Raw genomic sequence first — 12,852 nt, 5'->3', positions numbered from 1 at the left:
TTAGTCTTGATAATGTCTACCGGGCTCGACATTTGGAATGAGCTGTCACCGCAGGTCCTAAGAGAAAGCCTCCCCATCCCTCATGTTTGCATTCAAAGGGCCCATACTGATTTTACTGCCAGGCTCCTTTTTAATTTACAAGCCTAGATCCTACATTGCCTATTCTGTAAAGTTAAATCTTTAGAAATAGGATTTATTTTTTTTTAAGCAATCCAGAAATAACTAAGTCGAGGACTCGGTCATGATCCATCTGGACAATTTGTTCCGGTCAATACAAACATAGCTGCAAGAGAAAAATTATAAAGTGTGTGACAAATCTATTAGCAATAATAGTCACCTGAATTACACAGGCTTGCTTGAGCAGTGGGGGCTGTGCCAGTTTCTCTAAATCACAGGTGGAATGGGTGGGATTATCACTTTTAAAAGCATGCATTTTAAGATTGTTGTTCCTCATAAGAAACTTTTGTTTGGGGAAAAAAAAATCGTAGAGCTACAGCCAGGGTCTCCACACGTGGCCTGCGAATGGTGTTCGATGGAGCAGGTGGCGGGACCTCACAGCCTCCCATCGCACGGAGGCTTCATGTTCATGTGTCACTGCGGCGCTGAGTCTGCGTTGGGTTTGGAGCGCAGCTCCATCTGGGCTGATCGAACTGCGCTTTGAAAGGCGCGCGACTGCAGATGACGGATGGATTCGGGGGGGGGAGACGAGACGAGACGAAACAGAAATCGTCCGTCGGCCGTGCGCGAGACGCGGGAAACGCGCGGGCTTTTTGCGCGTCCGCAACTTGACAGCTTCTGGGAGCAGTAGTAGGTGGTGCTACAGACATCTCCCCTCCCCGAGGGACGAGGCGAGGGCTCCCTTCCTCCCCAGGCAGGCAGAAAAGCCCACATTCACTCGACTCGTTCGGCTCCCTCAACATGGCGAAAGCCGGAGCTGCCCCGCTGAGGAGCTTCGCCACCGCTCGGACGGCGCGGCCGGACTCTGACTCTCCCTCGCAGCCCGCACAGCTCGCAGCCCCGCGGCCTCTATGATGGTGGAAACATGGAGAAGTTCTCGGCGGTTTCCGACATCACATGGAGCTCGGTGTCCCTGCCTCTGGATATGGTGGTCAGCAAGTTCAGGCTGCCCACACTGGTACGGCTGAGCCAAGGTAACAGCGGAGCGGACGGGCCGGCAGCTCTCCTCACCTGATCTCCTCCTTTTTTCTTCCATGTGTGTGGGATCATTAAAACGCGCGGAACGCGGCATCAAAATAAAGTAAAAAAAAACGCTGCCTGTTTTTTTTTATTTTTTTATTTTTAAATTAAGTCTTCCATTCACCTACACGCTCGTCCGCACACGGTTCATTTATATAAATGAAAGTTTATATACGCCTCTAAGCTACTATACGCGAACTTGTGCGAATGAATGGGTATTAATTTTCATTAAAGCGGGCAGAGAAGCGTCAAGTGACTGCGCTTGTGAAGGAATCGCGCTTCTCCGTTCTTCTTGCGAAGAAGGGTCACAATAGAATAGTTTGGTAAACGAGTGCTCTCGTCTCGTTCAAAACTGTGTCTGTGTGCATTTGCCGAGTAATAATGCAAATCATAACTTCGCATTCTCCGCTTTTGTGTCTTCGGCGTAACAAAACAGTTATTTCAGACTTGGCAAATAAAGGTGACAAAGTATCTGTTGTATTCCTGAAGTGATCCGCAGCCATTCATATGGAAATCTTGTAATCGGCAACCGAGTGTCTTGAATACTAAGGAGCGCAGGCGGAGGAAACGTCCAAGTTTCCAGCACTCATTCCTCCTGCCGAGCGTTTGCGTTGCCGTTCAGCATCGTCACACGCAACTGGAATGATTCAGGTAGACGTACGTGTTCACAGGGAACTTATGGCGGCGGCCAATACAGTCGCGCTACTGTTCCCTCCTGATTTGCACGCACATAAAGCGCGAGAGCGCAGCGTGTCAATCGAAACCTCGGCAGTATCGCCGAAGGCTGATGAGCGGCGCTGCGCAACGTGCGTAATGTGCGTAATCCACGCTTTCTACGTGTTCTGCGTGACCAATCAAAGACTGCCATCAATTAACAGTACGCGTTTTGCGTATCCAACCGAAGACCGATGGCAATTAACAACCCACGCGTTCAACGAGCGTCGCAAATCTGATCAAAGACTGGTGTCAGTTTTCAGCCTGTGTTTCGGATGCTTTCTCCTGCAGCAGGGATTATTAACCTGGCTCAGGCCATGGGATCTCTTTAGATGGGTTTCAGAGAAACTTGTTTTTTAAATATCAGAAAAACTAAATTTAAAAAAAAAAAAAACTTTTAAATCTTACTGTGCTAATGCTGTGTCTAGGACATAATTCTGTGTGAGTTATCAATTTTCAGTTTAATAACTGAGTGCAGTATATTCCTCTGAATTAATAAATGTGCCCTTTTTTGCAAGAGAAGTCCTTGGTTTTCATCAGATCCTAAAGGGGTCTGTACACTAGGAAAGGTTAAGATCTTATGCTCTGTAGGAAATGGTATGAGTAGGATTTACCACCTTCTTAATTTGATATGTATGGAGCAACATGGTGGCACAGTGAGTAGTTCTGCTGTCTCACAGTGCCTGGGTGGTGCGAGAGAACATGGGTTTGATCCCCGCTCAGTCTGTGTGGAGTTTGCACGTTCTCCCCGTGTCTGCGTGGGTGTGCTCTGGTTTCCTCCCACACTCTAAAGACATGCTGTTCAGGTTCCCCCATAGTGTGTCAGTGATAGTGTGTTCCACTGATGTGTGGATGAGTGACCCAGTGTAAGTAGTGTATCTAGCAGTGTAAGTTACCTTGATGAAGAAGGTGTGTGAGCTCATAACACTACATAGAGTTCATTCAGAGTCAGTTTGGAGAAAAGCATTTGCTAAATAAATAAATGTAAATATATATATGCCTGACAGGTTTACCCGAAATGCTCAGTTTATTCACCATAAAGCTGGAAATTTCAGTGGAAATGGGATTTAAACTACCAGCCTTCAGGTTGAAGGCCTCTTGTGTAACTTTAACACCGTATGCTGCATTCCTTATTGGTGCTTAGACCAACAGGTGTAATTATAGTATTCACTTATGAACAAGGGTTTATGTTAATTTTATGTTGCACTGTTAACATATTCAGGCTGTGATTACAGGGCGACATAGTGTTGTGGTTTGAGCTGCTGCCTTTGCATCCGAAGATTGCCTCTTCAAATCTCACCTACTGCTGTTGTACCCTTGAACAAGGTACTTGCCCTAAGCCTCTCCAGTAAAAAAAAAAAAAAAAAAAAAAAAAAATTAGCTAACTGTATATGTGGTTAAATAGCTGTAGGTGTTTTAACCTGAAGTTACTTTTGAGAAAAACATCAGCTGAATGAGTAAATGTAACCAACAGCTTCAAGCTACTGCAATCAAGGCTTAGTTCACAATATATATGAAAACTCGTTTTCATGACAGTGAGAGATGTTTATACATCTCAGGCACCTTGACATGGATTAAAAATCACAAAATAAACTCCTCTGAAGATCACATGCTTTTTTTTTTGACATGTCCATCAGCATGAACTATTGAACAATATGACATTCATTCTTGTTTTAGAAAAGTTTCCACCACCTTCTGTAACAGTTTTCAGATTTCTTGTTCTGATGTAGCGCTCAGGCTATATGATTTCTTGAAGGAAAAAAATCACTTCAGTTATACAGTCACACCTTGTTTTAGTGCTGATGTGATGGCTTAGAACTTATTGGCCTTAAATATTGCTGTTTTCATTTGTCACTAGAGTCCTGATTATGACTTATTAAGAACTCAGCAAATGTTAACTCAAGTAACCTGTTATGATCCCATTTTTGTTGCCTGTTAGAAAGAATCTAGTGGACCTTTTTTTTGCCCTAGGCAATGAGCCTTTGCCTAAAGTACTTCGATGTTAAGTCTTTCTAACAGTAAAGCTCTCATTTTATGTGCAGTGTTTTGTGTGTTTTCAGTTAAAATTTGTGGATTGCTGCAAAGATGCTGTGGAGTGTTTTTACACGGCTGCTTGGCGAACAGCAGTTAACATACAAAGTGCAGTTTTTATAATGAGATGTGTGTGAACACTTCACCTCCTTAGCTGAGTAACATACAGTAATGATTACATACATATTAACATACATGCGAGGGTCTGCATACTCACTGGTAATATCTATACCACTGCAATGCAATTCATTTCGATTAGCGGGAACACAAAAATAAAAAAAATATACAGTGTGCGTGTGTGGGGGGTGTGGTGGCGCAGCAGGTTTGACCAGGTCCTGCTCTCCGGTGGGTCTGGGGTTCGAGTCCTGCTTGGGGTGCCTTGTGATGGACTGGCGTCCCATCCTGGGTGTGTCCCCTCCCCCTCCAGCCTTGCGCCCTGTGTTGCCGGGTAGGCTCTGGTTCCCCGCGACCACATATGGGAAAAGTGGTTCTGAAAGTGTGTATGTGTGTGTATGTGTGTATATATATATGAGTCTTCAAAGGCCTTAGGGATTGGCATTTAGACCTGAACAGGTTAATGATTAGATAAGATTCCCAATACTGACAAACTATTCTAAATGCAGTCAGCGTTAAGTTTGATATTGATTTTATTACACAGTTGGCAAAGCTTGCTGCCTTTTGCAAACTGTTACAAAATGTGACTAGGGCATTTCAGACTTTTTATGCATAAAAATGAATTTTGACTTTATTGTTGTCTGCACTTAGAAAAGAATTACATGTTCTTTCAAGTGCTTTATTAGTCACAATGCTTTTGAATTTTGTACATTGAAATGATTTTTTAGTTTTTTTTTTTTTTTAGATATGTAAGGTGGAGAGAACACGTCATCTTGTGCAATTTGCATTTTTCCATCGCAGATCACCCTACGGTTTCTGGATGGGTTCACTTGAATGCTTCGGTTGCTCGTGCCATTCACTGGTAAACCGCCACAAAACCAGTCCAGTTAGTGACACGATCATGAAACAAGTAAGTTGCTTTTATCAACTGTTTCCCGGTTCAAATTTTCATAATTTGACCACTTTACCTGAAACTCTTTTAGAAAGTCGACGACAGCTGATGCGATGCTCCAATCGAGCAAAGTGAGTCCAACATTCAGAACTCCTGAAGTGGTGAATGCGCCTTATTGAAAGGCGCCATAATGACCACTATTACTCATCGCATTACAAGGAAATTCGAGCAAACCTTCATTAATGAGGGGGTGGTACAGAATGAGAGAGTGAGATGCACTGGATTGTGTTTTTTTTTTTTTTTTCCCTTTTTCTTTCATAAGGTCATTTGCTCTCAGCAAAAATCAATTTTGTCACATAAAGGGTTTGGTAATAGGCCGTCGTCTGTGATTAACTAGTGGTGTTATCTACTCTGTGTCTGCTTTCGCTGCTCTGATCCCAAGAGGGGGGTTGTCACACTCTATAACTCTGATACGCGCAGTTCAGCATTCCGATAAAATGATATTCGGCGTGGAAAGTGCATAATTTGTTCGATTTTGGGTATGATGCCATATTTCGTTTTTTCCTTTTCTTTTTATAGTTTATTGTTAACGCCAGTGGTCTTTTGTGCCTGTCATGTTTTTCGTCTTGCTGTGATTTGTGGTGTTACACCATTCAGTACACTCGCACTCGCAGCGATCAGTTTCATCGTCGTCGTGGTTTTGCATACAGCTCCTCTCCCTCTCAAAGGGTCGGGGGAGGGGAAGAGGACAGGGCTAAAATGAGTCGAACCTCACGGCTCGAGAGGTGGCCATTGCTGCGTTCGTCGTGCCTCTTTGTAATTACAGGGTGCGAAAGGCTGAATTACAGGCTGCCAGCCTGAGAGGATGATGGGACGGATCGAAAGCTGTGGAGAGGGGGTGGTGGGGGGGTGGTGTCAACCAAGTGTTTCCGCGTGGCAGTGCAAACAAGGGTAATTATAGGGGCTGCCTAGGATCAACTTGTCTTTGCCCTCTCAAGTACGGTACAGTAAAGTATTACCGGAGGAGCTGACAGGTTCGGGGTCAACATGACTCTCACTTTAGAAGACGCTTGCTGTTTGCCCACCGACTTGCAACAGAAGTAACCATGACGCACACATGGCTCTGCTGTGGAAGTCAGATGAGTGTTAGAGTCCCCTTCCAATAAGTGCTTTTTACTGTTCACGCTCATGTTGTGCACAATGTAAAGCAAGCTGCCGAGTTTAGCGTTGGGTCCGCCTTTCCTGCGATCTTTAGCAAAGAGCACCTTGCCACATCTTTATAGGTTTGTCTGTGGTACTTCATGTCGTATTCCAGCTACTCTGTGTCCTTGTCATACAAAATGGGGGCAGCAGGGGGCATAGTGGTTAGAGCGAGTGCCTTACAATTGAAATTCTGGGGTTTGAAATCGACCTCCTGCTGTCGTGGCCATGATCGAAGTACTACCTAAATTGCTCCAGACGAAATGACTCAGCTGTATAGATGGCTAAGTCATTGTAACTTAAGCTGTAATAATTGCGTTTGGAACTGACGTTGTGGAAGGATGGTAAAATATAACCGCGCTTTGAAATGTCCTATAAGTTTGCTGTTCTCCTCCAAAAATACACAGATGACAAAATCATTCTGGCCATAAGATTTTATTTATTTATTTTTTTTGGCTACATTTGCAGAATAAAACTACGAGAACTGTTTTTTTTTTTTTTCTCGGTCTGGAAAGGGGCGCTTAAGTACCGCGATGAAAGGATGCTTTGAGAAGTGTCGGCGAACCGCACGGTCCCGCATCACTGGAGCACTTGCGTGACAGCGAGACTGCTATGGTAGTGGTGCGGCGCATGGCGCGGTGAGATCTGTCTCTGCAGAGCAGGAAGCCCAGGACTCCCCTACAGGACCAGTGAGACAGCTTCTCTCAAGGTGTCTGGTTTCAACTGCAGCACCAGATCAATAGAGTCTTTGTTTTGATGTGACTTTCTTTTCCCCTCCCTGTTTTTTTTTTTTTTTTTTTTTTTCCTCCTCTCCATTCGGTCCTCTCTGAGACCATCCACCTGACTCAGTCAATAGGGCATGTCCATACACTTTTGCTCTGCAGTCGTCTTTGGATGATAAATGCAGTCCTACAGAAGCACATTCAAATGGACTGCATTCGTGGCCTTCTGTGAGGGTCCCAGTGGCTGCGTTTCACGCAATCTGCACGGCCGATCGGTGCGTTTGCATTTCGAGTTTGTTTCGTTTGTTTTTTGTTTGGAGGGGGTGCGGTGGTGCAGCGGGTTTGGCCAGGTCCTGCTCTCCGGTGGGTCTGGGGCTCGAGTCCCGCTTGGGGTGCCTTGTGACGGACTGACGTCCCATCCTGGGTGCGTCCCCTCCCCCTCCAGCCTTACGCCCTGTGTTGCCGAGTTAGGCTCCGGTTCGCCGCGACCCCACTTGGGACGAGCGGTTTCAGACAATGTGTGTCTGTGTGTTTGTTTGTTTATACTTAAGCTTGCTGGATCGCACATTTCGTGTTCAACCACATCTGTTGTCTTTCCCTTTGTGTCTCACTGGGTGTCTGCGTGTTGGGCCCGAGTTTGCGCTTGTTGATTGTCTTCTCAATTTCGCAAGATTATGTCGTTGTGTAATGAACGCTCAAAACGCACGGGCAAAGAATGCGGCTGTTTCTAAGTAACTGCTGCTTCTGACATGAGGGGCGATGTAGCGCCGGAGCAGCTGCCAGCTCTCTGGGCCTGGATGGCATATTCTGGGCCAGATTTCCCTGGCAACTCTCCAGCAGTTCAGTCTGCACATAATGTCCAATGAATAGGGCTGCACTTGAAAGCTGTTTCTTATCCGGCGAAGAGCGTAATTCACTTTAGGTGGCCGTTTGTCTCCAGTGCAGTTTCGTGACCGTTATGCTCGCGCTGAGCCCTTTAAAGTCTCGCCCTTTGCGGAGCGAGAGGTGGCTGCGTACCGTGGATCTCCACCTCCCTCCCAAGTGTCTTGCGGTCAGCGGCCGGCCGAAGCAGATGGTCGCGCGGAGCTCAAGAATACGCCTGCGCTGGTTTCCCGTGTCCATTCGTCAGCTTCAGGAGAGCAGCAAGCTTGGTCTCTGCTAAGCGCAGCAGCATTCATAATTCAGCTTCTTGGCAGATGTTTCCCTCCAAAGCAGGGCTCAGAGGTGAGCTGTTGGCACAGGTGGATGGTTAGATACCCGCCCAAGGGCACAACGGCAGCTCTACCCCATGGTATAAACCTGACATGTTTTGGGAAACCCGCCTCCGTCTCCACCAGCCTACATGTTGCTTGACCAACTATTCATAACTTAAAACATCGTTATATCTCTTCTAGGTATTGTTTAGTGCTAAGGCCAAGGTTTATTGCCTGGAAGCGTTATACTTTGAAGCACGTATCACTGTTGTGTAACCAGGCTGCATAGCATTTGATATATTCAGGCTCTCCAAAAAGACTTGAGGAGCGACTGTTGTAGATCAGCTTATGATTATGCCTGTATTTTATGGAATTAAATCTAGTTTGCAGTGTTAAGCATTAAGGTAACTCGGTTTTACGTTTTCAGAGGGCATGAGTCATTTTGGGGGTTAAAAAAAAAAAAAAGGCACCATTTCTTTTTTTCGAAAAGAACGAGTAAATGACAATGTTCTCCGCTTCATATTATATTGACTGGTTGGATTTTAAATCACATCAGTGGAATTTGCTTTGTGAAATGTTTATTTTATTGGAATCAGCCCTTTTATAAAGGTGTCCTGTGTAATGTAACTAACACATGTTTTACTGTAGATGATCATTTTATGGAGGGTGTGGTGGCACAGTGGGTTGGACTGGGTCCTGCTCTCTGGTGGGTCTGGGGTTCAAGTCCTGCTTGGGGTGCCTTGTGATGGACTGGCGTCCCGTCCTGGGTGTGTCCCCTCCCCCTCCAGCCTTACACCCTGAGTTGCCGGGTTAGGCTCCGGCTCCCCGCAACCCCGTATGGGACAAGCAGATCAGAAAGTGTGTGTGTGTGTGTGTGTGAGAGATCATTTCATTGTGAGATTAGAGGGCTTAATTTATGATAGTTTAAGGGTCTCCACATTATTCAAGTTCTTTAACTGAGTTAGTTATGTGGTTATAGTTGTTATTTTTTTTTTTTTTTTTTCCCCTCTCGAATTGTTAAGATAAAGGGGCATCAGGTAGTGTAGTGATGAGAGCTGGTGCCTTGGATATGGATTCAAATCCTGCTCCTTCTCTAGCACCTTTGACCAAGGTACTGCATAGCTTTTGTGTACTTTGCAGGGTGAAAGACATAGGCAGTGGACTTTTTTCTTTGTATCATATATAGCTATCAGCCAAATTAGTAAAGTCCCTCTCTCCAGAGTATTCCCTGCCTCGTGGCCTTTGTTTCACGGACAGACTCTCGACCTTGTCGACTCTGCATTGAATAAGCGGTTATCAATAATGAATGAATGAAAATACATAATGTTAAAAGACAAGCTGAAATGATCATTTTTATTGCAAATTTTATAAAAGGGTCATGCAAAAATACCCTTCATTTTATTATTTTGGTTTTATTTCAATGAAATGAATGAACCCCATAATGTGAGGGACCACACACATACACAATGTCTGCAACCGCTTGTCCTAAGCGGGGTCACGGCGAACCGGAGCCTAACCCAGCAACACAGGGCGCAAGGCCGGAGGGAGAGGGGACACACCCAGGGCGGGATGCCAGTCGCAAGGCACCCCACGTGGGACTCGAACCCCAGACCTGCCAGAGAGCAGGACCCGGCCAACCCCGCTGCGCCACCGCACCCCCCGTTATGAGGGACCACTGTGTTTTAAATATTAGGAAATGTAATGATGATTAAATGTTTGAAATATACATGAATGCGTTGATTTAAAATAGTTTTTATTTGCAGAGCAGCATGTAAGCCAGATGTGAAGACAAACTTCAGTTTGAATCCAACCTCCTGCTGAGGTACCCTTGACCAAGGTTCTCGCTCTGAACTTGCACAATAAAAAATTTGCCAGCTTTATAAATGGGAAATTTGAGTTAAGCAGCTTAGTATAGCTTTGGGGAAGTGCGCCGGCTAAACTAATAAATAGTAACGGTAATAACGTTTTCACATTTAGGAATGTTAGCGATTTTATTTAAAGCCTCACTGAGATTAGTACTGTGGCACTGGCACAGTGTCAGGTGAGAAATTAGTTGACGGATTTGGCATTGTTGCTTGCCATCACTGGCCCTAATTGTATAGTTGTAAGTGCCGAATATGGATTTCCACCTCGGGCTCTTTGGAAATGTGTGTGTGTATGATGTAGTGCGGCATCATGTGGAGGGAAAGCAGCTGTAAAAGCTGTTGTAAAAGCCAAATGTGGTTATGCAACATTGCTCCCAAGCCAGATAAGCACTGTGGCAAATACAAACTTCTCTGTCTTACCAAGTTTCTTCATCTTTCATGCACTGGGAAGTTGTCTCGTAAAATCAGCCTTGCCGGATCAGACCAGAGAGGTCTCGGTGTTTTTAGAATAAGGGGGGCTGCAGAGGACCTGGGTCCAAGGTCAGCAGTCTGCATACTTGTAATGTTCAAAGTACAGAGCAATAGACTACCTGTACGGATTCATTGTGTGTGTGTGTGTGTGTGTGTGTGTGTGTGTGTGTGTGTGTGTGTGTGTGTGTATGTATGTATGTATATATATATATATATATATATATATATATTATTATTTTTATATATGTGTCAACAGTGGCGTTTACAGCCATGGTTATCCAGCAACCTACAATTTGTTAATGTTAACCAGGGGTTCTTCATTGACTGCTAAATTATTAAACTGAAAATAACATCCCTTTGGAAAAAAAAGTGTCTGCTAAATGAATAAATACAAATGTGAATGAAAAGTTTAATGTATTTCCACCGCGACCCTATTAGGACAAGCGGGATGGAAGATGGACGGATGGATGGTATTTATTTTTACAGTTTTTGGATGCGTGCTGTGAGGCAGCAGCGGTGGGACTAATGTCTTGGTTTTTGTCACCATATTTGCAACCGCATGTGAAAACCTGTTCCTTACTTCTCAGGGGATCACGTGGAGGGGCTGAGTGATCAGGACGTGCTGCTCCTCCATTCATGCCGGCAGTGGACCACCGTGACCGCGCACAGCCTGGAAGAGGGCCACTATGTCATCGGGCCCAAAATCGACATTCCGCTGCAGTACCCAGGTGAGTGACTTGTTTGAACAGTGCCGTTCCCACTGTTTGATTCGACCGCGCAACCGGTTTCAGTGGGAACGGCATATACTGGTTATCCACTTTTTTGGCATGGTGTCACTGTATCTAGAATTGACACGCTTACGGTGCCGTCATGGCCTCTAACCTATAGACACACATACCGGAACTCGAGAGACTACAAGATGCTGAACTTTATGATGGAATATTTATTTATGAATGTAACACTTTTTCTTAGGTATTTATTCAGTTTTGATTAGAATTTTTGGCAGAGAGACTGTTTACAAATTTGTCACCAAACTGCTCCAACCCCTCTGTGATATAACTGCTGATCGCATGGCGCTTCTGGTCCGAGGTTTGCGCTGTCCGGTGAGCATGTTTGGATGTGTTAGCATACCGTCTGCTGGTGCTCAGTTTCAGTTTCCATTTATTTTTGTGCAGCGTTCTTCTCAATAAAGTGGCGCAGAGCTCCAAACAAGTGAGCGGAGCACACGGGTAGCACCTTTACAGTTCAGAAGTTCGCCAGCTGACAACTGAGGAAAGGAAGCAAAAAAAAAAAAAACCAAGGCACAGAAACTGGAGAAAAAGAAACCTCCTCTTGGAAATAAAATGTTATTCACCCAGCACCTCAAAATACCTTAAACCTTAAACATAATAGCTTAAGCAAGAACATTTTTTAAAATGAAGTAATATCTGAACCTCTGCACAATGTTCTTTCTAATGTATACATTTACATTAATTCATTTAGCAGACGCTTTTCTCCAAAGCGACGTACATCTCAGCAAAAATACAATTTGTGCATTACATTAGGAGAGAGAGACATAGTTGCAGACATGTGATTCTTCAGTAAACTTTTTCTTTCCACTTTATGCACCGATGTTCATCACATGGGTAGGTGCATGAAACTCAAACTCAGAATAGGCGATTCCTGATCTCACACACACATTGTCTGAAACCACTTGTCCCAAGCGGGGTTGCGGGGAGCCGGAGCCTAATCCGACAACACAGGGCACAAGGTTGGAGGGGGAGGGGACACACCCAGCATGGGATGCCGGTCCGTTGCAAGACACCCCAAGTGGGACTCGAACCCCAGACCCACCGGAGAGCAGAACCCGATCAAATCCACTGCGCCACCCCACCCCCCATTCTTTTTTTTTTTTTTTTTTAAATAAATATTTTAAAGGTACACAAACAGTTACGTAGTATGCAGCAGTAGCGGCTGTATAGATGAATGGCATACATAGCAAGAAAACTGGGAAATTGAATTAGCCTTTCTTGACCTCAGGATCATCATTATGTTATTAGGTGATGTAACGGAAGGTTGGGTGGTTGGAGAGTGTAGATGACAGGGGTCAATCCCAAACACCAGGAGGAGATGAGGTCAGTGCTGAAGTGGAAAGGGGGAAGCAGCATGTGCTGGAGTCGGCGCCAGGTTGGCCCGTGTGCCACGACCGGGGGCCATTATTGACAGATGGGGGGGTAGGCCGATTGTAGCGTTATTCTGGGGATCTGAGATCACTCCAGCTGCGAGGGATGACGGGTTAATGGATGTCCTTAAGTGCTGCCCATCCTGACTGCCGTGCAGCCTAATAAATAAATAATGTGTAATGGAGATCCAGTGTACTTAATCACAGGTCTCTGAAGGGAGATGCTGAATGGGTAGACAGGAAGGGGTGCTCATTAAAGTCTGAGCCAGCCAGGGTAGGGGGGGGGTCTTGT

At 45.1% G+C, this 12,852-nt stretch overlaps 1 protein-coding gene across 1 annotated transcript in view; it reads left to right on the top strand.

The window, feature by feature from the left end:
* The first annotated feature begins 221 nt into the window (after positions 1-221).
* gareml (GRB2 associated, regulator of MAPK1-like) overlaps positions 222-12,852 on the top strand; it is a 33,611-nt gene continuing 20,980 nt past the window's right edge. Inside the window, exons 1-2 of the mRNA XM_018743915.2 lie at positions 222-1,151; positions 10,987-11,127. Coding sequence (XP_018599431.2) covers positions 1,043-1,151; positions 10,987-11,127 — 250 coding nt within the window. The 5' untranslated portion in view covers positions 222-1,042. The remainder of the gene's footprint in view (positions 1,152-10,986; positions 11,128-12,852) is intronic.

Source organism: Scleropages formosus, chromosome 1 (assembly GCF_900964775.1).
Source record: "Scleropages formosus chromosome 1, fSclFor1.1, whole genome shotgun sequence".
In the NCBI taxonomy this organism is placed as follows: Eukaryota; Metazoa; Chordata; class Actinopteri; order Osteoglossiformes; family Osteoglossidae; genus Scleropages; species Scleropages formosus.
Note: the sequence above shows the minus strand (reverse complement) of the source record. Positions and strands in the feature narration are given on the sequence as shown.